General features: G+C 56.3%; 2 protein-coding genes across 9 annotated transcripts; one reads left to right on the top strand and one right to left on the bottom strand.

Moving 5' to 3' along the window:
- Positions 1–618: 618 nt before the first annotated feature.
- On the top strand, positions 619–5,639 carry Gnb2 (G protein subunit beta 2). Of its 4 annotated transcripts, XM_087579417.1 has the most exons (10): positions 653–757; positions 1,349–1,546; positions 3,037–3,182; positions 3,440–3,478; positions 3,585–3,691; positions 3,971–4,197; positions 4,292–4,358; positions 4,578–4,779; positions 4,867–5,083; positions 5,160–5,639. In XM_087579417.1, exons 3-10 carry the CDS (start codon positions 3,126–3,128, stop codon positions 5,264–5,266), a joined length of 1,023 nt encoding a protein of 340 aa, XP_087435543.1. In that variant the 5' UTR covers positions 653–757; positions 1,349–1,546; positions 3,037–3,125; the 3' UTR covers positions 5,267–5,639. The 4 variants fall into 4 exon arrangements, with proteins under 4 accessions (NP_112299.1, XP_087435543.1, XP_087435541.1 ...); NM_031037.2 differs by lacking the exon at positions 1,349–1,546 and having other exon boundaries at positions 619–757; XM_087579415.1 differs by lacking the exons at positions 653–757; positions 1,349–1,546 and adding an exon at positions 1,923–2,357.
- A 197-nt stretch (positions 5,640–5,836) lies between these two features.
- Positions 5,837–23,212, bottom strand: Gigyf1 (GRB10 interacting GYF protein 1). 5 transcript variants are annotated; one of them, NM_001107133.2, is given in 27 exon segments: positions 5,837–8,118; positions 8,207–8,336; positions 8,405–8,601; positions 8,683–8,843; positions 8,938–9,128; positions 9,365–9,589; positions 9,668–9,811; positions 9,893–9,975; positions 10,263–10,363; positions 10,492–10,608; positions 10,687–10,787; positions 10,923–11,089; positions 11,189–11,360; positions 11,516–11,619; positions 11,762–11,893; positions 12,794–12,902; positions 12,987–13,240; positions 13,429–13,593; positions 13,732–13,772; positions 14,180–14,288; positions 14,409–14,520; positions 14,619–14,714; positions 14,813–14,942; positions 15,040–15,148; positions 15,356–15,482; positions 16,382–16,627; positions 23,047–23,212. In NM_001107133.2, coding segments are annotated over 24 exon segments (3,129 nt in total). In that variant the 5' UTR covers positions 15,075–15,148; positions 15,356–15,482; positions 16,382–16,627; positions 23,047–23,212; the 3' UTR covers positions 5,837–8,065.
- Between the last annotated feature and the right edge of the window lie 1,661 nt (positions 23,213–24,873).

Here is a 24,873-nt window from a genome sequence, read left to right on the forward strand (position 1 = left end):
CCTTTAAGTATGCAAATCAATAACTAGGAACTCTTATTGCAGTGGTATGAGGCGTAGTCTAGGGAGCCTAAAACCCTCACAGTGCTGCGCTTGAAGAATCGTCTGGGTGTAATTCCCTCTGAGTTGCATTTTATGGGACTCTAGTGGTCACCAAACTACTCCCTGTCTTTTCCTGCCGCGCTGTCCTGCACTGGTTTAAGACTTCTCAAGCTCCGCCTCCGGGGAAGGGCGTGGCCTCACCAGAGGGGGCGTGTACAAGCCGAGAATTGGGCCTTCTTGCCTCCAGTCTGGAGCCGCCCAATCCGGGGGGTTGAAGGAGGTCGATCACGTGACCGGGAGTTTTTTTTTTCACCCTCCCTTATGCCTATACCACTTCTGCTGTCCCTAGGGAGGATGTCTTGCTCCTTTTCAGGAAGTAAACCATGTATTGTGATCTTTGATGAGTTAGAAAAAGGTAAAATTGTACTTTTACTGTGACTGAGTCAGTTTTTGCCTCTGGAGTGGTATTTTCGCCTCTAGGCTTCCCCCCACAACTTGGGTAGTTGGTCTCGTCCAGCCTGGCCCTGGGCGCGGCGGCGACGGCCGCGTCACTGGCGGGCGGGATCCCTCCGCTCTGGGGAGAGCTGCGCTGGACGGTTGAGTTGGGGTGACTGAGGAAATCCATCCGCGTCGCCGCCGCTGCCGCCTCCGCCGCGGAGGAAGACAGGACCTCCCGCGCTCCTCCAAGCGACCCCTTGGCAGAGTCCCACCACCTCAGGTACCTCCGCTGACAAAAGGAGTCCTCATCTCCCCCAGCCCCAAATCCTCACGGGTGTGTGTGTGGCAGGGGGAAGCCTCGGTTCCTTCCGTCTCCCGGGTTTGGCTCTTGGGAAACGGACGTAACTCCCCAGACCTCCCCTCCCTTCCTCTGGCCCGGTCGTTTCCAAACCCGGAAGGGGAACTGGGGGGGACCCTCGGCTTCAATAATGCATGCGCTCCCTGCAGTATCAGTGGCAATTTTTTTCTAATTTAGACCCCCATCCCAGCCCCGCCTGCCTCTTACTCCCTTAATAGTTGGGGGGCTAAATTCCGGGTTTCTTCTAGGTCCTGTCCCGCCCCCTTTCCCCCACCACCACCCTGCTGCCTGCCCTTGGGTTACAAGCCTCGTGCCCACTCGTTTCACACCCTTGCTTGCATTAGCCTTGCAGAACTCCAGAATCCCAGGAGATACGGCCAAGGCCTCAAGGCCACCCTTGTCTTCGTCTCCACCCTACTGTCCCTTGATTTAGGCTCTGGCAGTGTTTTCTCAGTCCCGAACCCTAAACTGGAGATCTCAGCTCCTTATTCTTTTTATAAATCCCTACCCCAGGTCTGGCACCTAGTCGCCTGTCCCCTTCACCCAGCTTTCTTTTGGGCAAAATGGAGGTCCTACGAACTGGAGGGCCTGGCCCACTGCACTTCGCAGCACGGCACCAGCCTGCGCCGTCCAGCTGCTAGATCTGAGGACCCTCTCTTGTCTCCTCTCACACCTGCGGAGGCGGTGGCACCTTTTTTGTTTGTTTGTGGGGTATGGTTGCTTTATCCCTAGAATCGAGGAGCTGCTGAGGGAACCTTGGAGGGTAATGGGGATCAAGGGCTGGGAGCGTGGTCCCCGACCCAGTGTCTTCTTCCTGGCCTGTTTTCCTTCTGCTTGTGTCATTGGGGCCAGACCTGGGCTGCTGGCAGCTGGAAGAAAGGGGCTTTTGTCCACAGCTGGAGTGGGGTACTAGCTGTGTCGTTGCCCCCCCTCCCACTTCATTTTGGAGGGGCATCCTCTGGCACTGGCGCAGAAAGCTGAACTTATGGAGGGGAAACATCTTCGGGGAAGAGGAACGCCCAGTGGCTGGGGGAAGTGGGAGCTGGGTGGGGGACGTCTGGGTCGCCAGAGTGCAATAATCACGTCCAGATCGCACAGGTGTCCCGGGAAGGCAGGACGTCGGAGGCTGGAGTGGTGCCAGCTAGGCCTCGGGGGCTCTTGGGCGCAGAGCTGGGCTCTAGGGGTGCCTAGGGGCATCGGGCCGAGCCGCCTGGGGCTGCTCGCCGGCGCCTGGGAGAGAGCAGCTACGCGCCCCGGGACCAGGGGCCTCTCTTCGGAGCCCTAATTACTTCTGAGAGGCTCCCACGGGCTTTGTGCGGGCGCGGCGGGGCGGGCGACCTCGCTGCTGAAGGGAGCTGGCGGCTTGGGGGTTTGCCTTCCCCGCTACTCCCGCACTGACCAGCGGCTAATGGGGTGCAGCCGGCCCGGAATGGGGATTATCCCGGGTTGAGCCGTCCCGAACCTATTAGTGCTCAATCGGCTTTTCCCAAATCCTGTAAACAGCCACCCTGGCCGGTTCTGGGTAAGAGGCGGGAGACTAGGTCGGGCGGGGGCGATGGGGGCCGGGGGTGGGGTCACCCACCCTACAGGTCTCTGCCGCGGATGCGGTTGCCTTGGAAACGAGGCTAGGGTGGGGGCACTTCACCAATGAGGTGCTCTCAGTTCGGGTGACGGTTGCCTAGGCAACCCCACGAACAGCCTAGCTTTTCCCCTCATCCCCCCCCCCCCATCACCACCTCTGTCTTAGCTGGGGGTGTGTGTGGAGGGTGTGCGGTGTGTGGGGGTGAATTTAAACAGGCACCGCCCCTTTTTAAAATTAGGTGCTGGGAGGGCGGCGCCTTGTGCGGGCTGGGGCGGACGCCAGGTCTGTTTTCGAAGGGACTCCCCCCAACCCCATCCCCAGTTCCTGCCGCCCGAGTGTCCCGCCCGGGCTGCTGTCCGAGGGAGGGGTTTCCCCTGCTCTTCCTCTTGCACTTCCCACTTTGTTTCCGGGGGCCCGGGAGGAAGATTGGGGAAGTCATTTGTTCCTTGGCAACGTCTTTCGGGTGCCGGAGACCCCGAACCTTCCCCGGGTACCACATCCTCTGCTCCCCCTGCCCAGCAGACCCTTTCCTGGCCGTGCGCTTCCACCCCGCCTTTCCCTGCTGCTTCCCGGGCCGTCTTGTGGCCTGACGTCAGCCTTGCATTCCCCCCCCTCCCAGGCCTCGGGCCAGCGGCCAGGAGCTGCCTCCCCCAGCCCCCGTCCCGCGGCCCCCAGCCGCCCCCAACCCCGCCCCACGGGCCCGGCGCCATGAGTGAGCTGGAGCAACTGAGACAGGAGGCTGAGCAGCTCCGGAACCAGATCCGGGTGAGGGCCTGGTGGCTGTGATGGGGAGGCCGAGCCGGCCAGGCGTGGCTTGAGTGTGCTGCTTCCCTTTGACCTGAGCAGAGTGAATTGCCTGTGGCAGTGTGTGTTTGTGTGTTGCAGGGTGGGAGGAGAAAGGGGATCCTAGTCTCCAAATGTCTCCTGCTCATCTTCCCCCTTGTCTCCTGTTTTAACTCTTTCCTCACCTCTGCACTCGCTTCTTTCCTTCCCCCCTCTCTTGCACTGCCCATCACTTACAGGACGCCAGAAAAGCATGCGGGGATTCCACACTGACCCAGGTGAGGTGACTACAGAGCTACCCTGGGGCAATGAAGAATGGCGGGTGTTGGATGGCCTTCTGTTGCTTGGTCTCCTTGTACCACCCCAGTCTCTCGGTTGTTCCAGATCACAGCTGGGCTGGACCCAGTGGGGCGAATTCAGATGAGAACACGGAGGACCCTCCGTGGACACCTGGCAAAAATCTATGCCATGCACTGGGGGACAGACTCAAGGTGTGTGTGGGTGGCCTCTGCTTTAGTGTCCCTAGGTTCTAGGTTGATTTTATGTAATGGGCAGAATGATGGAACAGGGTGTGGGGGGACCCTGAGGTCTGGTAGGAAGACCCTTTGTAGTTTAGGAAGACTGATTCCCAGTATCCTAGAAGACCAGGGATCCAGGGTCCTGAGAGAATTTGGGGGAATACTTCTACAGAGTTTCTCTAGTTGGGAAGGGTTAGGGGCCTTATCTTTCACACCCTGAGCTGTCTGCCTTGCCCGCCACTGGCCCAGCAGGCTGCTGGTCAGCGCCTCCCAGGACGGAAAGCTCATCATTTGGGACAGCTACACCACTAACAAGGTCCACGCCATCCCTCTGCGCTCCTCCTGGGTCATGACCTGTGCCTACGCCCCCTCGGGGAACTTCGTGGCCTGTGGGGGTTTGGACAACATCTGCTCCATCTATAGTCTCAAGACCCGAGAGGGCAATGTCAGGGTCAGCAGAGAGCTGCCTGGCCATACTGGTGAGTGGGGCCTGAAGAAGAGGCGAGATGGTCGGGGAGAGGGAAGGGACGCACTGTCTTCCCTAACACGCCTGACCATGCCTCCTTTCCCAAGGGTACCTCTCCTGCTGCCGCTTCCTGGACGACAACCAAATCATCACCAGCTCTGGGGACACCACCTGGTGAGGCTCTGCCAGGCTGGGCTCCCTGCCTACCGGTGGTCCAGGGCCCAGCAGGTCCTAGTCTTCCTCTCTGGGTGGTGGCTAAGTGGCTCCCCCACTTCTTCGGGTTCCAGGCCCTCTTTCCAGAGGGCCCTGTCAGGGTTGGGTTCCATGTGGTAGGAAAGCCAGGGCTTTTGTCTTTCAGTTCATCCCTGATCCTTCCTCCTGTTGCCTCTCCAGTGCCCTGTGGGACATTGAGACAGGCCAGCAGACAGTGGGATTTGCTGGACACAGTGGGGATGTGATGTCCCTGTCCCTGGCCCCCGATGGCCGCACCTTTGTGTCAGGTGCCTGCGATGCCTCCATCAAGCTGTGGGATGTTCGGGATTCCATGTGCCGACAGACATTCATAGGTCACGAATCGGACATCAATGCTGTGGCTGTAAGTCAGGAGGAACACGGTGTGTTGCCCCCTTATCCCATGCCCTGGCCTTGCCCCACACCCTCATCTCTGGCCCAAATCTTGCAGTTCTTCCCCAATGGTTATGCCTTCACCACGGGATCAGATGATGCCACATGTCGCCTGTTTGACCTGCGGGCTGATCAGGAGCTGCTCATGTATTCCCACGACAACATCATCTGCGGCATCACCTCGGTTGCCTTCTCACGCAGCGGCCGGCTGCTGCTCGCTGGCTATGACGACTTCAACTGCAACATCTGGGATGCCATGAAGGGTGACCGTGCAGGTGAGGACTTGGGGCCCACAGAAGGTAGAGGTGGGGAGTATGGACCAGACTAGTTCACCGTCCTTCTCTTCTCCAGGTGTCCTCGCTGGCCATGATAACCGTGTGAGCTGCCTTGGGGTCACAGATGATGGGATGGCTGTGGCTACAGGCTCCTGGGACTCCTTCCTCAAGATCTGGAACTAACCTCCCCAACCCCAGATGGGCCCAGGCAGGGAGCAGCCCTGCCCATGCCCACACTACAGGCCCGGAGCTTTGGGGCTGGGCACACATGCCAAGCCTCCCTCCCTGGGCTACAGGGCCTTGGGTCCTGCTCCCATACCCAGGTTTGGTTCCTCTCGGGGGGGCCCCCACTGTGGAGATAAAAGTCGGGGATGGAATGGGGGAAGAGGAAGGGCAGGAAAGCCCTCACCCTTTGCTGCCCTGGGGCCAGGGCCTCACCCCTCTGGAGGGCCAGAGGCAGGAGGTGGAAACTCCAGGGGCTGGCTTTTTTAACTGGTTTTATTTTAATTTTTATTATATTTTCAGTTTTTCCATAAAGGAACCACTTCCAACTCTGTACCTAGTCTTCTTGCTTGCTGTCCCCCTTCTCTCCAGAAAGCAGGCAGGCAAGTGTTAGGCTCTTCTAAGCTAGACAGGGGGTACCCCATTCTTGTTCTACATAAGGCCAAGGCCAGCATCATTTCCCAGGTGCATACAACCCCACCCAACTGCCCTTGCCCCAGTTTAGTACCATGGAAAAGCCAGCAGACAAGGTAGACTGGGAGAACACACCGAGTTTTATTGGGAGTATTTACAAGAGTGGGTATTAGGGAAGTCACACAGGGTAGAGGTAGGGTAAACTGGGATACACAGGATACCTACACTACCCTGAACCCCAAGGGGGCCAGGGTGGAGCAGCAGGGCCCTGTAAGACTGGGATGGGGAAAGGATTAAGATGGGGTGGGGAGCGTCTGAGTCCCTGGGTTAGGGCTCAGGGCTTGTAAACATTGACCACTCTCAGAGGGGATGGGGTGGGAGAGGGCTCCCCCTACACTTCCTCACAGGGTTAAGGCCTCTCCAGGCTCATGGGCCCCCAAGTTCAAAGTCTCTTTAGCTGGGGGAAGGGGTAGGAAGAGACAAGTGTTCCCCTCCCCCTGCATTGGCTGTGGCAGGGGCAGGGTAGGTTACATTCAGTCACAACAGGAGTCTCTCCCACCCCTCCAATGCCACCACAGTGGCAAGAGGGAAGGGGAGCTGGGGGGCCAGCAGCAGCAAGACATTTCCCCCTGGCCCATCACCCCCTTATTGCTTTAGAGAGAATATTGTCTTTTCACAGACGCTAACACTGTCAAAGCCAGGGAGAAGCAGGTGGAGGGGACTTCCACCCAGAGCCAGCCTGATCCCCAACACTGACCCAGTTGCCACTTTGGTGCAAAAAAAAAAAATTTAAAAAAAAATTAAAAAAAAAGGAAAAAGAAAAAAAAAAGTTGAAAGGAAAACAGAAGGTCACCTCTCTGGGGATGGATGGGAAAGAAACCTGGGGCCACTCCCCACTTCCCCAGGGCAGAAAAGAGAAATACATTCATGGAGGAGGCAGTGACAGGCTCGCCCTAATACTGCATTCTGAGCAATGAGGCCGATGGGAGAGCTCACTAACACAGTACATTAAAACGAAAAGGGGAAAAGCCAAACAAGATGGAGACAAGCCCAGGCGGGGGGACTAGGAGTGAAGTCGGTGAGCAACAGGCAAGGCAGCCCCCAGCCCAGGACACAGGCGCTTTCAACCTCCAGCCTTACACCCAGCATGGGAAACATCAAGGAGAGGGGCTGCTAACTCCTCTCCCATTTGGTCAATGGAGGGGTCCAGGTACAGAGCTGTGGTCTACTTCCCACACCACTGGCTGCACATCAGGGGGCTCCCATCAGGGGGCTCCCACCTAGGCCCTCCACCACAGGTTCAGCCCCAAGCCACTCCTTCAGGGTCCTCCCCTCACATAAGCAAGGCCTCAGCCATGATAAAAGGAGGTGGTGGTCTCCAGCTCCTGGAGGAAGGGCTGTGTCCCTTCTCAGAGAGGGTGAGACAGGCTTGGGGGCCAGAGAATACATTCATGTGGCAAAGGCAGGGAGCTGGGGCTTTCAGTGTCACCCCGGCTGTCCCCCGGAATGGCAGCAGTGGGGGGCAGCCCCTCAGCAGGCCTGAGTTCAGAGCCTACCTGACAGGCTGGCACTGACAGGTCTTTCCCCAGCTCCCCTCAGCCGGTGTGGGAGGGCTGTTGAGGGGGCTTGGGGAAGAGGGAGCTGAGGCAGCTCATCCAATTTGTGCAACGTTCCTCCCAAAGCAGCTGAGGCAAGGGGCGACTATGGCCCCTGACCAGGACACCTGCCACGGTACCTGCCCCAGGAAGCGGACCACAGCTGGTCCAGCGGGTGGGGCTTCTGGAGGGGCCTCGCTGTGCAGACTGCCAGCACCCAGCTGACAGTTACCCCAATGACCCACCTTCTAGGGGCAGGCAGCAGAGTAAGTGCAGCCTCAGGGGAGCCAGCCAGGACAGTTCCATGGGGCCTGGTACCCACTGGCCGAAAATAACAGTGTGATTTTTTTTCCTTTCAGCCTAACTTTTTTTTCATTATTTTTTCTTTTTTTCTAAAAATAAAAAATAAAAACAAAACAAAACAAAAAGAACCCCCAAACCTCTGTGGACCTTCCAATGTCACACCCATTATCCCCAAAGGGGTGAAGGGGCCTACCGTCTAGCTTTTGAATGATACTTTTGTCTCTCCTAAGGTTTAAAATTAAAGAGAAAAAAAAGCCCCTCCCCCATCTGTAAAGTGCCTCGTGGTGGGTGAGTTAAGGTGCATCGTGTGGTTTGTAACAAGTGCTGGGGACCCTGCCCCGCTTGCTTCCTCCTCTGCTCCTTGCTGGGAGCCTGCAGGCCGGAGACCCAAAGGTCTATGCTGCCGCCACCCGAGTGTAGAGCCCAGGGGGCTGGTGGGACAGGCTGGTCAGTAGTCATCCACGCTCTCGATCTCACCGGAAGGGCCGTGCAGGGAGTACCCTGAAGCCGGGAGAGTGAGGGTGAGCTCACCAGGTCCTGTTGACCTGTGCAGGGAAAGTACAGCTTCCCAGTCCCACCCGACACTTACCCAAGATGCTGGGGTCAGAGTGAAGCATCAGCGCCCGCCTCTTGGCCTTGCTGCCCTCCCCAGGGCCCAGTTTGGTGCTGTGGTTGGCCTGAAAGGCTGTCTGTAGGGAGCTGCTGCTCAGCCAGGCCTCCTGAGGCACGAGAGAACAGTCAGGAGAGTCCGGGGTGTCCTGCCTTCCCACGTCCCACGAGACTCTACCTGCTGCTGCTGTTGCTGCTGCTGCTGCTGCTGCTGTTGCTGCTGCCGCTGTTGGCTGGCTTTCTGCTTGGCCCTCCGCTCCAGGAATTGTTTGGCAAATTCTTTGGCTTCCAGCGTGTCCCCCAGGCAGGAACGAATATAATCATGGACATCATAAGGGGACTCCACCTCCTTGAGGATCGCTACAGCCATGGGAACTATGGAGAAGGGACAGTCAGGCGTACTGGACAGGTCTAGAGTCCCTAGTGCCAACATGGCCGCCAAGGAGCACCTCATACCATCCAGGCTGCTTGTGGTGCTCAGAGTGTGCAGCATCTGCTCACACCATTGGGTGAAGCCATCCTGGGGCCGAGGGATGCCCTGTAGCAGCTTCAGCAACTTCTCTTCCTCTTCGGTCTTTTTGCGAACAGGTCGACCTGACAGGTGGCTGTAGGAGTCACTGAGGCAGGTGGGGAATTGGAGGCCACAGATGAGCCCAGACCTTAGCATCCCTTATTCCCCGACAAACTGGGCTAAGCAGGTGTCTCACCAACCTGAGAGACGGGCTGCTCCGACTGTTCTTTAGGCCCAGGCTTCGGGCCAGGCTCCCGCCACTCTTGAGAGTGTCTTCCCAGAGTCCCAGGTTGCCACTGCTGCTGCCCCCACTCTTGTCTGGCCCGCCCCACAGTGGCCCAGCCTCAGACACCCACTGGTTCAGAGGGGCAGTGCCCAAGCCCCCAAGTTGCTGTAAACGGCAGGAAGTCAGGGGGCTCTAAAATGGGACCCTGGACACCTAGGCAGGGAGGCTCATTTGGGGGCTAATGGGAGGGATGAGGTGAAGACTAGGAGAGGGGCCATCCTTCCAATAATGAAAGGAAGGAAGAGGTCTTCAGCTCTAGGCGTCTGAGCTCAGGGACACCTCCCCCCAACCACAGTGCTCCTGGAGCTGCAGCAGAGGGGCTCCCTGGGGCAGGTGCTCACCACTCGGTGGTTGGGGGCCTGGGCCCGCAGAGGCTCCCGTGGTGCCGGCTGCTTGTGCAGTTGGCGCTCACTTTCCATCTGCAGCTCCAGCAGAGTCTTCATGGACAGGCCCTGCTTGGCTAGGCCAGCCCAGAGTGGGGGTGGGGAGCTGGGTGCAGGGGGCACAGGGACATTCGTCGCCTGCTGCTGCTGTAGCAGCTTCAGCAACAGTTCCTGCTGCCGCACCTGCGTGGGGACAGTGGGTGAGGGTGGCCCACTGGCTCCAGCCCCAGCCTAGGCCCAGGAGACAGGTAGGACTTGAACCTGCTTGCGTCGAAAGAGCTCCTCCTCCTCCTGACGCCGCTTCTGCTCCTCCTGCTGCTGCTGCTGGCGACGCTTCTCCTCCCGGCGTTTGCGCTCCTCCTCCTCCCGCTTCACCCTGAGCTCCACTTCTCTGCGTTCTTGAAACTGAGGTGACAGGGACGTAAGCAACAGGGAGGCTGCCCCTGCCTCAGCCAGCCTTTGCCAGGTCAGCCTGCTACTACTTACTTTGTGTTGCAGCTGGAGTTGTTCTAGAATTGGACCCTGAGTCGAAGAGTTAATTGGTATGTCCCAAAGACTGGCCTCACCACCTGTGTCAGGCAGGAAAGAAAGGGCAACTGCAGAGACCCAGGCCCAGCAGGCCCACCCAGATAGGAAGCTGCCCCCAAATGAGCCTCCCTGCCTAGGTGTCCAGGGTCCCATTTTAGAGCCCCCTGACTTCCTGCCCTTTGCAGCAGCTTGTGCGCGCGTGGGCACTGCCCCTCTGGGTGTCTGAGGCTGGGCCACTGTGGGGCAGGCCAGACAAGAGTGGGGGCAGCAGCAGAGACTTGAGGAGACAAGGGAACAAGAGGTGGACTGGGGCAGGGTGGCCACTCACCTGACTGTGATGAAGCTGAGGTATGTAAGTCCCAGAGGGGGCCTGAATCTGGCACCGACAAGGACCGGCTCATTGTCGGGAGCAGGTTCTGGTCCCCACCTCTGAGAAACAAACCACTGGTCCTCAGGATACCGTTCTCTTGTGGCCTGCCCTCCTCTACCTCATACCAGCACACGCATTTACACTCTTACACACACCACTTCAGACACGGGCTGGGACTGTGACAGACCTGGGGGTTTTGAGAGCCTGGAGCTGCTGCAGGAACGTAGTGAGCTGCTGCTGCGGCGGCGTCAGGTCCCCCATAGCTGCCTTTTCCCGGAGTGTCGCACACTGCGGGAGCTGGCGGCTACAGACATACTGGGCTCAGACAGTGGACCCCACAGGGCCACTGCCTTGTCCACAGCAAGCCCCTGGCTCCCCATACCTGCCAACCAGCTGCAGAAAGTGCTGGTGCTGCAGCTGCTGGTACAGGGCTGCCGCAGCCAGCTCCTGCTGCTTCTTCAGCCGCTCCTGATCCATGTTCCCCTGTGGGAGGCCAGAGCATGCCTGTGAGGGAGCCCAGCAGGAGCATGCCCAGCAAGCAAGGTGGTGGGGAAGCCTGCGGTCCTGCTGCTGCCCCCACTGGCCTTCCCTGCAGCCTGCCAGGCAGACAGTGCTCACCAGCAGCGGGGGTGGCGAGGGCCCTGGGGCAAAGGGCACACGGCCCCACATCTTGATCACCTCTCCCAGAGGCTGGAAACCCTCATCGCAGCCCCTCTTCACTAAGAGGGACATGGAGAAGTAGCCAGCCTGGAACCACTCAGCCATCTCCTGGGTTGTGAAAGGGCCTGGAACAAGGGCGTCAAGAGGGTTAGGAGGTGGCCGCGGCATGGTCAGAGATCTGCCTGAGCACCAGAGAGTCCCAGCAGTCTGCTACCCGATGCTACCTTGGATCTCTCCCTGTGGGTCCTTGTAGAACCACTTTCGGGCAGCGCCATGGCTGAGGGGAAGGGCAGTGGCGGCTGTGGAGTGGCGTAGGCCCTGGGTCTGCATGGCAGCAGTGAACTGCTCCTCCTCCAGGGAGCTGTCCTGCAGGGAGGCCACCAGCTTCTCTGCCTCCTATAAGTCCAGGAAGAAAGGCAAGTCTGAGCCGCCTCAGGAGGCTGGGCTTGAGGGCAGGCCAGAAACCCTGTCAAAGAAATCTGGGACACATAAGACAAAGTGCTCTGCAACCCTGGAGGGGAGGCCCCGAGCATGCACAGGCACCCCCAAACCTGTTGCAAGTGCTTCAAGCCTTCTTCATCTTCTAGGTCTGCAGGCGGGCCTGCAGGAGGGGAACTGATTCTTGGACTTAGAGGCAGTCCCCTCATCTCGTCTCCTGGGAAGAAATGGGAAAGCAGGGAGGGGTGGAGAAGGGACAAGATGGCTCCTGTAGCTTCTAGGAAAACAGGCGGTTGCTACTACTGCCCTTCACCAGCCACGCCCTGTCACTCCCTTCTGCACAGCTCAGGCCAGCCTACCTTCAGCCGGGGGCAGCTCTTTCTCCACTGCCTCACCATCTTCATTCGCTGTCCAGAGAGGGCCCAAGGCAGGCAGTGAGGATGGGGAGCTCGACTTCTCTGAAGGAGGCAATGGGGTCACTTCCTTCCCTCCTGGAAGAAACAGATGATTACTAGAACGCAGATGCAAAAGAGCTGGGGCCACGGAGCTGGCTGGATGCATAAAAGTGCTTGCTTCCCAGGCATAAGGACCTTGGGTGAAATCCCAAGAACCCATATAAAAGCCCCATGTGCTAGCTACCATGTCTCTGTAATCCCAGTTCTCCTATGGAAACATGGAAGAGACGGAGATCTGCCACAAGTTTGTAAGCCTACTTCAGCAAAAAAACAAACAAACAAACAAAACAACAAACAGACAAAACCCCCCACAGACCCTACCTTAAACAAGGTGAAAGGCAAGGACCTATGCCCACGGTGTCCCCTGACCTGCCCACATACACAGGCAGAGTAAAACCGCAGGGGACACGAGTCAGCATGTGCATGGCTCCATGGCCTTGGACAGTAAGTCTATCCTTCTAACCCTGGTCAACACCCTAACTGAGCATGAGCACAGACTCGAGAACCACACACCCGCCTTCATTAAACACACTGACTCCCGGCTCTGCTGTGAGAGATGGGAGGAACCACATGTAAGGAGGGGCTCTGTGGGCACCTGACAAAGGTTGCTCTCCTACACCGGACCCTAAGACCCCCAACACCTCCCACCCCCGGCACACACAGCACATGTGACATGTGCTGCAGGTTAGAGGACAACTTGGTTCTTCTCCCTTATGATCATGTGGGTTCCAGGGATTGAACTCAGATCATGGCTTGGCGGCAAGCCCTTTTACATGCCAAGCTGTCTCACTGCTCCTGCCTTAACCCTTCTAAGTGGCCTGACCTTACAGACAGACAGGTGGGCAGTCAGTAGCCAGGTTGGTAACAGATCTCTCTGCCAACCTGCCCGAACCCAAGATTCTCAGAGCTCATTCCTGCAACGCTCTAAAGGCTCACCGGCCTCAGGCCCCTCTTCATCCACCCCATCTGATGGTTCCTCTTCCTCTTCCTCCAGGCCCTGGAAATCAAGCTCTTGCTCCTCTGGAATAGGTTCCTTGGGGCCCTTCTGTGTGGGAAAGGGCAGAGTGGACATAGTGGGAGGGTGGCTGGAGGACAGCTTCTGCCAACCCCAACTGGTCCAAGACAGTACCTTAAGAGGCAGGAAGGCTCCAGAAGCATCAAAAGTACCCATCTCCTCATCCTCATCATCCAGGCACCACTCTGGGAGCCCATCCTTGTCATCTTCAAAGCCATCCAGCCCCCGGCATCTTCGGAGGTGTGAGTTGCCTCCCCCAACTCGCCCATCTTCTTCACCACAACCTCCGCGTTCCCCTCGCAAATCAAAATCAAACTTGCGCCTCCGCTCTCCATGCTCCCGCCAGCCAGCAGAGCGGGGACCACCGTCTGAAAGAAAGTTAGAAAAGGGGGGAAAAGCTCCAGTGTTCAGCCATATCAAGACCCACCTTCTCTGGCTCACCAGGCCTTCCCAACTAGCATGGCTTCCTCTGGAATTTTCTCATTCCTCCCGTGCAGGGCCACCTCTTCCCCAGTATCACCAAGATATCCTGAACCCCACCTTGCCCCCATCTTACCAGGACTGGTGGAACGCCAGCGATCACCATCTCGCCGGGGTCCTGCCCCAAGTCTCCAGCTGCTATCATCCTCTTGCTCCTCTCGAAGTGAGCGCCAATTCTCACTGTCTGAGCGCGCATGCTCCTTCCTCGGGCCAGCCCCTCCCTCCTCAAAGCCAGATCGTACTGGCACAGGGGAGACAAACAGTAAATACGGAAGAGCCTCAAGATAGCTTACTCCAGTCTCTCTCCCACACTCTACCTGGGAACCCCATCTCGGCTGCCTCCCTACCCTACTGGCCACCACATCCAGTACTCTCATACCTCCATCCCTCCTTGCAGACTTCTCAAACCGCCTCTCACCTCTGTGGAAGAAAGGCGCTGGTCAAAACACACACATCATCATCCCCTCCTGAGGGGACTAGGGGCTGTTAGGCTAGAGAGAAAACAATCGGGCTCCAAACAACCAGAATGAAAAGGGTAGGCAGGGAGGTTGGAGAGATGGCTCAGTGGTTAAGTGCTCTTCCAGAGGTCCTGAGTTCAAATCCCAGCAACCACATGGTGGCTCACAACCATCTGTAATGGGATCTGATGCCCTCTTCTGGTGTGTCTGAGGACAGCGACAGTGTATATAATAAATATATCTTTAAAAAAAGGTAAACAAGACCCAGAGGCTCTAATCAGGGCTGGCCTGGTGGACGTCTCTAGGCCCTCTAGTCACTCCTCTAGTACCCTTTGTTCTGCCTGTCTTCCTCCATCTTGCCATCCCCACCTGTCGTCCCAGCTCTGGCTTCGCTGGATCTCCCGAGGATTGCGTCCAAAGGCCCCATCGCCTTCCTCAATGCTTCTTTGGTAAAAGCAGCTGTCACCACGGCCTCGCCCTGAAGGAAGAGGGTTCACAGTGGGTTTGGAACCCACAAGTGTCCCTCTATATTCTTAGTATCGCCCACTGTGACTCTGGCCACCTCCTCCCCTAAAGCACATGAGGATTCACCCTCTACCTCGGCTCCGAGTGCTGCCCCTGCCACGGGAGGTGGCAGCCAAAGGGGGCCCAGCCCCTTTTCCCATCAGCCTCAGCACAGCCACACTGTTCACCGACAGGGAGAAGTTTCTCTGAGGAGGGAGCCAGGAATGGCAGTGAGGACCCATCGCAGTCAGCCCCATCTTCCCAAGCCCAGCCCCTCGCTCCTCCAGCCTCGGCCCAGCTCCACCTGCTCATCCTCAGTGAGAGGCTCCAGAGCCAGGGGCTGCAGCGGCTCCTCCTGTAACACTGCAGCAAACTCCTTGTCCTGTAGTTCCTCGGGAACCTGGGATGGGGCAGGAGGCCCAAATCATCAGCCCCTCAGAGGCGACTCTCAGATAAGGCCACTGGGCGGGGGAACTGCGCTCGATCCCCAAACCTCACCTTGTTCTCCTTGACATAGAGGGCCAGCATCTCCTCTCGCCCATAGCGGTAATCTGCCAGCTTGTACTTGGGCATGGCAGGGGATGGGGGTGGAGAGGCCACGCTGCCACCGCTGGAAAGGGCTCTCAGCCTAAAGCAGGCACAGAAAGGAAAAGGGGAGACAAAGATCACGTGGTCCTTCCCCCCTACACCAGCTTTTCCCATGGGCTGGAGCTTAAGCGACCCACCACTCAGGCCCAAAGTTGAGTGTCTCCGCTGCCATTGTGGAGATGGGATGCTTCTCACAGGTCAAGGATGAATGGAGGAGAGAGGACCAGGCGTGTACTGTCCAAATACCTGTAGGACCACAGACAGGGTCACGAGTAAGCTGTTGCAGATCAGTCATGGTGCCAGCACTTTGCTGGGCCAGTGACAGCCCTCCATCTAGATGGTGAGCCATTTTGGCATTGAACTCACTCACACCATGAGTTAAGCAAAGCTGAGTCAGAGAAGTGAGGGAACAAGGAAGCTCAGTGGGACGCCCTCTGGTGGCCCAGCACTCACCTGACAGTCCTGTCCGTGAAACAAGGCTCTTGTCTAGCAGGGCCTGGGCTGGGGGAACTAGAATCCCCAAGCAACTAGCTCTAGCCTCAGAAGTGCCTGGGAGAAACCTTCACATCTGGGAAAGATCCTTAGGGAGAAGAAGAGGAGGAGGGTGGTTATGCCAGTGAGTCAGACGGCCTCCCAACCTCTGGCCCACAGCTGCTGAGTACGGTGACCTCCAGAGAGAGGTACAAGGTGGTCACTGGTCAGTAGTGCTCGCATGGGCTGGCTGAGGTAACCCTGTGCCCAGAATACAGTGAGGACTTTCAGCACAAAACAGGCACTTAACGCCTGTTTTATAATGCCCATGTTCGCAATCCCAGCACTCAGGAGGCAGAGGCAGGAGGATTGCAAGTTCATGGCCAACCTGGAACAACACAGAGTAGGACCTTGTTTCAGAAACAGTAAGTGGACGGGGATATAGCTCGGCTGCTGGGGAGACACTTACTCATCAAACCCGAGCCCTAGACTCAGTCTCCAGCACCACACCGACACGGAATGTAGCACCCACCTTTGATCCCAAACACTTGGGAGATAGGGGAATAAGGTTCAGAAATTTAAGGTTGTTTCTGGCTACATACGAGTTCAGGGCCAGCCTGGGCTATATCAGACCCCGTCTCAAAAAATAAAACAGGAAGGCACTGGGGCCGCCTATGTCCTGGAGAGGAATGGTACATTCTGCAGAGCAGTGTGACAAGTCTTGGAACAAGCTGACTTCCCTAACGCATCTATCTCAGGGGACTGGGTCTCAGCCCAAACCAGACAAAACACAAAACAAATGAGAGAAGACAGGACTCCCAGTCCCGGGCACTCCACTCATGGCGGGTTCAGAGCAGGTGGGTGTGGCCCCAGTGTCCGAGGCTCATCTACTAAATGGGAACCAGGTCCTAAAGTCCTTCTCCTCCACCTAGAACTGCTCCTCAGACAGAAAGGTCAAGTTGGCACCAGAGTGGTCGGACAGCGGCTGGTGGGGGAAGGCTCCCTCACCATACGGGAAGAGGCAAGTTCAGTCTCCAGCGGCTAGTGAGGCGGCAGTGGCAGCAACACGGGAAGGTTCCTCTAGGGGCCTGGGTAGGAGACTCTCAGGTAGGGGTTCATCCAGCAAGGGCAGAGGAGAGGAGGAAGGGCAGGCAGTGTCCAGGGGTAGTACGTGGGTTTTTTTTATCACTGGCTGAGCAGGAGGCTGGACCAGTGTGCCTCTGCAGTCCCCATCCGCTGCAGGATGCCAGGAGTCTAGAGGAAAGAAGAACAGAGTGTCCACCAGAGGGGCCTCAGAAAGAGGGTCTCCTCTGTAACTAAACCAAGACCCCATGGCGAACAATGGGGTAATCCAGAATCACAGCATCCCAAAGGCACAGCAAGGTAAGTGTCTTAACTACAAGAGCCTGGACTGGCCCAGGTTGCACAGAGCTGCCCTCCCCTGACCCCCATAGCTGCACTATGTTCAGGAGGCCGCCACAATCACATATTTCCCTACTACCACTGAGGGGATCTGGGGACAGGCAGCCCTTGGGGACACAATTCTAAGTGAAACAAGTCATGCACGGACAGTCAAAGTCTGGGGCTGGAGAAGTGGCTAAGCAGCCAGGGGCCTTGCCTAGCATGTACACAGCCCTGAGTTTCACCTTCCCACTGCATAAACTCCATGTGGCCGTGTGCAAGGATCAGATGTTTAAGCTCCCTGCCCCAAGGACAAACAAACCAAACACCCTAAAGGACCTGGAGATGTCCCTCAGGAGCCAGACACCTGTCTAGCACGCACAAGGCCCTGGCTTGTGCAAAAAAAGGGACCTGGGGCTGGAGAGATGGCTCAATAGATGAGAGCGCTTGCTGCTTGTCTAAACGACCTGTGTTCAGTTCCCAGCAGGAGGGAGGGGGACAGAGGACTGGACCCCAAGAAAGAAAACCCCTGTAGAATGTTTCTTATAGGGTAGCTGGGGGTTGGGACACGGCAGAGTCAAAGACCTGGAGTTGAGGAGGATGGGGCTGCCTGCAAACACTGACTGGGTCTAGCTTTGAGCTGGGCCCAGAAGGGTGTGGCCACACACACACACACACACACACACACACACACACACGCACACGCACATGCACGCACGCAGCACTAGCTGTGTAACACTACAGATGTATTAACATGACAGAACCACACACCTAAACAATGACTAAAGTGGGGCTGGAGAGAGGCCTCAGTGGTTAAGAGCACTAGCTACTCCTCCAGAGGATCCGGGTTCAATTCCCAGTACCCACATGGCAGCTCACAAATGTCCAGTAACTCCAGTTCCAGGGAATCCAACTCCCTCACACAGACATAGATGCAGGTAAAACACCAAGGCACTTTTATTTTTTAAAAAAGGAAATATCAAAAAGATTTTAATGCCTAAAGTGGTAGATTTTACTTCTTGTTTCTAGAGAATCCTTCTGCCTCAGCCTCCTGCATGCTGGGATTATGGGCATGCATTACCATGCCTGGCTTTCACTGACCATTTTAGCTTTATTACATATATGCGTTTGGAGGTGGCGGTCATTGATGACGATGTGTGTCGGACCCCCTGGAGCTAGGGTTACGGGTGGCTGTGAGTCCCTGGCATGGGAGTAGGAAGTCGCAGGAGTATGACATGCACCTAACCACTGAGCCATCACACCAACAATCACTTAACAAAGCTTACTTAGCATGTGCAAGCCCTGGGCTTCAACTCTCAGCATTTATTTTAAAAAACAACAACAACAAAACCCCACCACAACAAAAAGTTTTGTAGGGCAGGGTAGATGGCTCAGTCAGAAAAGTGCTTGCTGCACAAACAGAAGGACCCGAGTTCAAGCCCCAACACGGGTAGAAGCCAAGCCTTCCTGCTTATAACCCTAGCACCAGGGAGGCAGAGAGGAGCATCCTGGGGACGCTTAAGTGGATGGCTGAAGATGGCTCAGTGGCTAAAGTACATGCTGCACAACCGTGAGGACCAGAGTTCAGATCCCCAGACCCCAGGTAAAGACAGGCAGTGTTTCTACAGGAAGAGGGGAGACAGGGACAGGAGGTTCCCTAGGAGCTCATGGACCAGTCAATCAGATGAATGAAACCTTCAAAAAACCCCATCTCAAACAAGGTAGAAGGGCTAACATCCAAGGTTGAACTCTGACCACCATATGCACACGTGCGCGCACTCACACAGATTTAAAAAGGCAGCAAGTTAGACACCAAAAGAGAAATCACACCAACCTGTGGTCTTTACACAGTTACCTGCACTTGTGAGTATGTCAACACTTTAGGGGAAAAGCCACTGTGGGGGTACAGTTCATGCTTGCACTTTCCCTATCCCAAACAAAGAACCCACATGCCCCTCAAACCTCCAAAGGGACAATCTGGAACCTTCTCAGTTAATTTCTTCCAGTGGACCAGACACTGACCATGTGGAAAGGCTGCCCGGTAGGACCCATCAATGGGGTGTCCCACCCTCACCTTTGGGTACCCTCCTTCATGAAGCTGCCCTGGTTGGAAAGAGTAAGGAAGGTGGGTTGGCAACACGGCTCAGCCTGGTGAGGACACTTGGTGCCAAGCCTGACCTCCTGGATTTGATCCCTTAGAATCCACATGGTGGAGGGAGAGAACCCACTTATCCTGAGACCTCCACATGCATGCCATGGCGTATGTGTGCCCCCCAATGCACTAAGCAGGGGTGGGGTAGTGGTGGACAGAATGATGACAGTGATGACACCCTTAATTTACAAAAAGAAAAGGGGAAAGAAGCGTAGGCAGCCCCAACATGGAGCCACTGCAGAGGCAGGACAAGGCCCAAGGGAATGTGGGGAAGCTCCCAGGCTACAAACCAGCCAGAGAAAAGGCCCAATGCCAGGACCTGGGTAGCACTGGGCTTCTTCCTCACACTGAAGGGACCCAGAAAGCAGCAGGCAGTCCACTGTGTGGTTTCCTCCCATGCCACAAGTAGATCTCTGACCTGTGGGCTGCCTGAAGCCAAGGGCTCTTGGCTGAGGATAATGCTCCCTGCTCCCTGAGGAGTATGGACAATGGCGGCCGAGAGATCTGGCTGAGTGTTAGGATGCTATTGGCTTGGAGCAGGCAGAGACCAGGGATGCTGTGGGCTAGCTCACAAGCCACAGGACAGCCCCACACAAAGCATACACATGGTTGGCTCAGTTGAAGAGTGCTTGCCTGGTGTGCACAGGCCTTGGGCTCTGTCCCCAGCACTTTGAATGAGGCAGGTAGTAGGGGCAGCGCCTGTCGGCAGGCATGTGGCCAGGTGCAGACAGTGAACTGAGATGCCCATGGTGACAAAACTGAGAAACTCCCGCTACCTACAAGCCCAGGGGGAGACACTGCAGTGCTCAAAGTAGAGAAGCCATGCGCGAGCTCCCATGGCTCAGCAGCAAGGAAAGGGTTCCCTCTCACACTGTCCCGTGAGAAAAGTCAAAGTCCTGCCAGAAAGGAAGTCCTGGGGAAAAGAATAGATTAAAAACCCCACAGCATCATCCTGGTGAAATGGTTCAGCTGATAAGGATGCTTGTGGCCAAGCCTAATGACCTGAGTTTGATCCTTAGGACCCACACTGTGGAAGGAGAGAACCAACTCCTCCAACCTGTGTCCCCCCACCAAACATCATGGGACGTGCCTGTGTACACACACACTGTCATTTAAAAATGAGGGGGAAAAAAAAATCAAAGCCGAAGTTTGCCCATCCCAGCTCCTCAAAGCTAAGCATCTGAGGCTCAATGAAGAAAACCCATGGGCAGCAGCAGGGTTGGGGGCCGCAGCCTCCACACCCCCTTTTACTGACTACCTAGGCTAAGTACCAGTCTTTCCCTTCCAGGCCAACCCTAGTTTGTATCTCAGCCTTTCTCTCTGCTTTGCAAGACCCCCTCTCCCCCTCAGCCTACCCCTCAACTTCCCTAGGACCTGAGTTCCCTTGCTACTCAAAGACTGACCCCTGCTGGAGGCACAGGCTGGACCTGGGAGCTGGCAGCCTCCTTAGAGGGCCCTGGGCTGCTGCTGTGGTGCTCAGAACTCCAAGCACAAGCTGGCCACAATTAGGGGCAACACCTCCTTGCTCTGTCCTCCCAAACTTTGTTCCAACCTAAAGCAATGTAACTTGGCGACTTCCTGTACCATGGTTAACAGAGCCAACACCCCAAATGCCCCAAACTCGAGCAGATACACACGTGTGTACATTTATACAGACATATGCACATATATAAATATTCTCCATGTGTAGTGGCAGGAGGAAGGGTTACAGGCCCCCATCAGCTGTGGGGCAGCAGCTACCCCTGCTCAACTCAGAGCCACACTGACGAGCTCAGCGCCTGGCAACTATGAACCAACTTCACAGTTTTCAAAGTATTTTCACGCCTTACCTTCATTTGATCCCTTCTGCCAGTTTGCCCAGCCGGGGACTCCAGTACATAAAAAATAAAGTTACAGCTCCCCTGACGGGGCACCCTGACACCCTCGACACCACCCAAGACGGGAGAGACGTGTAAGGCAGCAGGAGTTACCCTGAGTGTTCAGGCTTCCTATGTTGAGTCTCAAGTTGTTTCTGATTCCTTCTTAGGCCTTGGGGCTGGGGTTTGTGCATCTCCTGCTGTACCCGAGGCTGGCCTCAGACACACAGCAGCCCTCTGCTTTCTCAATGTTTGGGTAGGCATGGCTTGCAAGCCAAGACTTTTCTCAGAACTTTTATGTTTTGTGTGTATGATGTGCATGTATGTATGTGGATTCACATGCACACACATATATGCACGAATGCAGAGGCCTGAGGTGGATGCCGAGTGTCTTCAGTTGCTTCTCACCTTATTTATGGAGGCGGGATATACCATTGGCTGGTCTAGCTAACCCTCCTGTAAGAGGGATTCCCTGTCTTCCTGGGATGGCTCTGTGGTGACCTAACACTTGTGTGGCTCTAGAGATTCAAATTCTGTCCCTCATGCTTCCTGAAGTGCTTTAACCACCAGAGTCCTTTTTTCAAACTTTGGGGTCACCCTCTCTGCTAAAGCTGAGCTGTTTTTCATCTTCTCTTTACTGTAATTGTATGGTGCTGAGGGGGGCACATGCAGGGTCAGAGGGCAACTCTGTGGAGTCTGTTTTCTATTCCCACCCTGAAGTGTGTTCTTGGTCAACAGGCTTGCAAACCAAGTACCTTGTCTGGCTGGGCCATCTCACCGTTGGGGCTATCTCAATGCCAAAACAGAGGTCAAAGGCTAGGGTAAACTTGAGATCCCTTACTCATTATCCCTACAAACCACTAATTTGCATCCACTAGCTGACAAAGCCAGTCAATAAGGGTGAACAACATACCATAAAAGTTTACTAGAATCCTCATGTGGGATTCAAGCCGCCCCTCACACCCACCCCCCCAGGATCCCCAATCAATGGAGACGAAAGATAAGCCAAGTTCTTCCTCAAATTCTCCCCAAACTTGGGATACTGATGTACAACTATGAAATAAAAGTTGAGCTGGGCTGGAGGGTGGCTCGCCTGGGTATGCAGGGGAGCAGTGGAATGGGTAGGTGCTACAGCCAACCAGACACTGGTCCTAGAAGAGTTGGGGATTTGGATAGAAAAGTGGTTTGCCAGCTTAGAGGGTCGGTGACTGCTGGGATTGGGCTTTTCCTGAAGGGGAGCGTTTTGAGCAGGGAGTCGGGAGGAGAATGAAGGGTGGGTGGAGGAGAGATTTGGCCACCAACTATTTATTTAGCATCTCCCAGGCTCACCACTGCAAGCTGCTTGGGAACTGTAGTAACTATTAGGTCTAAGAGGGGACACAGAGGGTCTTTCATCTTGAAAAATTAACAAGAATTCTAGACAAACTGTGAGAGGCAGTGACCTGCAGCTGTCCCAATTAGCTGGGACATATGGACTAGGAGCCCTGGTCAGGGATGCCCAAGAGCCCCAGTTCAGACACAGACAGGTGTCTCACGCGGCCGGACAACTGAGGAGGGAAAAGGGACATCGATGACCAAGCACTTAGGTGGCCGCTTAAAACGCAAGAAACCGAAGGTGAAGACCCAAGAAGAGGTGCTCGGGCAGAATAAAGCTACCATGTTGGCTAAAGTGGTGGACCGCTTGGACCTGCAAGCCCCCGCCAGGCCCCGGTTCGGCGACCAGAATCGTGCTTGGCACGTAGCGGGGTGGGGGTGGGGAGAAAGAGGGGACACCGCCAAAAGGGGAGGTCGGGGTGCGCACACGCCACACAGCAGAGAGGCCGGGCCCGAGCGGGACATTTCGGGCAGCTTGCAGGGGACCCCAGAGACGCGACCGTTACTTCGGACTGAGCGCGGGGGGTGCGGGAAAGCACGGGCCCGGAGGACGCCGTGCCCTTCAGGGAGGGGCGCCAGGTGCGCGGGGCGCGCGCGGACCGCCACCGTCCCCCCTCTCCCTCCCCGTCCTCCCGCCCCGAGGAACAGAGTGGGGCAAGCAGGGGCCTCCCCCAACCCCCACCAGAGACGACGAGACCCGAGCCGAGGCCGCGGGGCCGCTCCAGAGAGGGAGGGGAGGGTCGGGTCGGAGGGAGGGCTGGCGCGCCGGCAACCGAGGTGTATAAGGAGGAGGGCCCGCGCGCGGTGGCTCCGGCTTCTGCCCGCAAAGGCTCCCGGGCGGCCGCCGCTGGCGTCGGGGGCGGGCCTGCTCCGGTGCTCGCAGAGCTTACCGGGGGCGCGAGGTTCCCGGTCCCCCGGGGCGTTGGTGACCCGGGCGCGGTGGTGGCGGTGACGGGCGGGTGGCGCGCGGCGGGCCGGGACGGCGGCGGCAAGGGGGGGACTGGGGGGGCGCTGGCGCTCCCGCGGCGGCCGCTCCTCTCTGTTTGTGTTTGTAGCAAGATGGCTGCCCGCCTTGTACCACGTGACACGGACGCGGGGCCGCCCCCTCCAACGCCACCGCGGCCGGCCGCGGCTCCCACTGCCACCTCGCTCTTGGACTGCGACCCGCCGCGACCCCCGCCTCCCACCGCTCTCCACTGCAGCCCGCAACCTAATGCAAGGTTTTCCCCCAGGCACGTGACCCGGGAGCCCCCTCCACAACCCGTCACGTGACGGGGTGCCTGTGCAACCTGAGGCTTGGTGTGGGGGGAGTCCCCCCACTTCCCCCGCTCCCCGCCCTCTCCTGGCCAAGTCCCGCTTCTTCCAGGGAGCTCGCCCGGGTTAGACGGAACAGAGTCAAATCCAGAATTGTCCCCGAACAGCGTGCGGTTCTTTAGGCTGTAAGAATTTCTGGTAGGGTGAGAAGTAGAGGCAGGAGGATCAGTTATTCAAAGCCAGCCGGGCTACAGAGTAAAACCGTCTCCAACCGAGCAAATGAACATGCCAAGAGAAGTACAATCTGCACTCCAGCCCTTAGGAACAGTTTCTAGAGTAGCCTGGGCTACCTGAATGAGACATGGTCTCAAAATATAAATCAGAGAAAGTTGAAGGTGGTGCGTGTTATAATCCCAGCACTTGGGATGTAGAGACAGAAGGGTCGGGAGTTCAAGGGCAGCCTTGGTTACAAATTATTGCGTCTGAAAGTGTTTTTAAGAAATTCAAAAGCAGATTTAAGAATGACGTCCCTTCAAGACTGATGAACTCAATATGTAAAACCTTCACGGTTTTCTTTGGAAGTCTGTGTACTCACCCCCAGCCCCCCACTCCCAACCTTCCATTCTTCCTTCTTGTATTCTGTTGTGGGGTTTTTCTTTTTCTTTTCTTCTTTTCTTCTCTCTTCCTTCCTTCCTTTCTTTTTTTCTTTCTTCCTTTCCTTTTCAGACTCACTAGCCTTGGCTGGCCTATGTAGCCGAGGCTGGCCTTGAACTCAGAGAACTGCCTGCCTCTGCCTCTCTGTGCCTTGTTTTTTAAACAGTCTCAGCCCCTGTAGCCAGGGTGGCCTTTGAACTCACTAGCCTGTAAATGTTGGTCACCTTCTTGCCCTTGCCTTCCTGCCACTCCACTACCAGTATGTAACTCCTTGCCCCACCTACCCACCCTGCCCCCACGCAGTTTTGACCACTGTTTCAGGGAAGTGCCATTAGCTGCTGTGTCCAGTACTTTCCATGCAAGAAGGGCACCAGGTGTGGTGATGCACTCCTGCAGCTTTGGTGGTTAGGAGGTAGGAGACGAGGGGCAGGTAGGAGAGGAGGGGTATGAGAGTTCCAGGCAACGTAAGACCTTGCCAAAAAAAAAAAAAAAAAACAAGCAAAAAGTTCATATAATTTTACTCCAAACCAAAGCAAAAAAGATGGAGTCGACACAGGGGTCCCTTTTCTTCTTCGTAAAAACAATTTTTAAAAATGTAATTCTGCAAACGTGGGTATCTGTGTAAGGGTCTGTGCACATGAGTACAGGTGTCCAAGGAAGCCAAAAGAGGGCGTCCCATCCCCTGGAGTTACAATCAGTTATGAGCTTCCTGACAAGTGCGCTGGAAACTAAACTTAGGTCCTCAGTTTACAGTACACACTTCTTTATTTTGTTTTGCTTTGAGATAGGGTTTCTCTGTATAGCCCTGA

The sequence above is a fragment of the Rattus norvegicus genome, chromosome 12 (assembly GCF_021556685.1).
Source record: "Rattus norvegicus strain SHRSP/BbbUtx chromosome 12, alternate assembly SHRSP_T2T, whole genome shotgun sequence".
Lineage (NCBI taxonomy): Eukaryota > Metazoa > Chordata > Mammalia > Rodentia > Muridae > Rattus > Rattus norvegicus.

Excerpts from the sequence above, each read along its gene's own strand:
- Gnb2 (NM_031037.2), top strand. The coding sequence starts at position 3,126 with ATGAGTGAGCTGGAGCAACTGAGACAGGAGGCTGAGCAGCTCCGGAAC. Across the intron at positions 3,183-3,439 it reads AGCTCCGGAACCAGATCCGG|GACGCCAGAAAAGCATGCGG; the intron begins GTGAGGGCCTGG and ends CATCACTTACAG. Across the intron at positions 4,359-4,577 it reads AGCTCTGGGGACACCACCTG|TGCCCTGTGGGACATTGAGA; the intron begins GTGAGGCTCTGC and ends TTGCCTCTCCAG.
- Gigyf1 (XM_087578330.1), bottom strand. The coding sequence starts at position 15,074 with ATGGCAGCGGAGACACTCAACTTTGGGCCTGAGTG. Across the intron at positions 11,620-11,761 it reads AGAGCTGCCCCCGGCTGAAG|GAGACGAGATGAGGGGACTG; the intron begins GTAGGCTGGCCT and ends ATTTCTTCCCAG. Across the intron at positions 9,812-9,892 it reads AACTCCAGCTGCAACACAAA|TTTCAAGAACGCAGAGAAGT; the intron begins GTAAGTAGTAGC and ends CTGTCACCTCAG.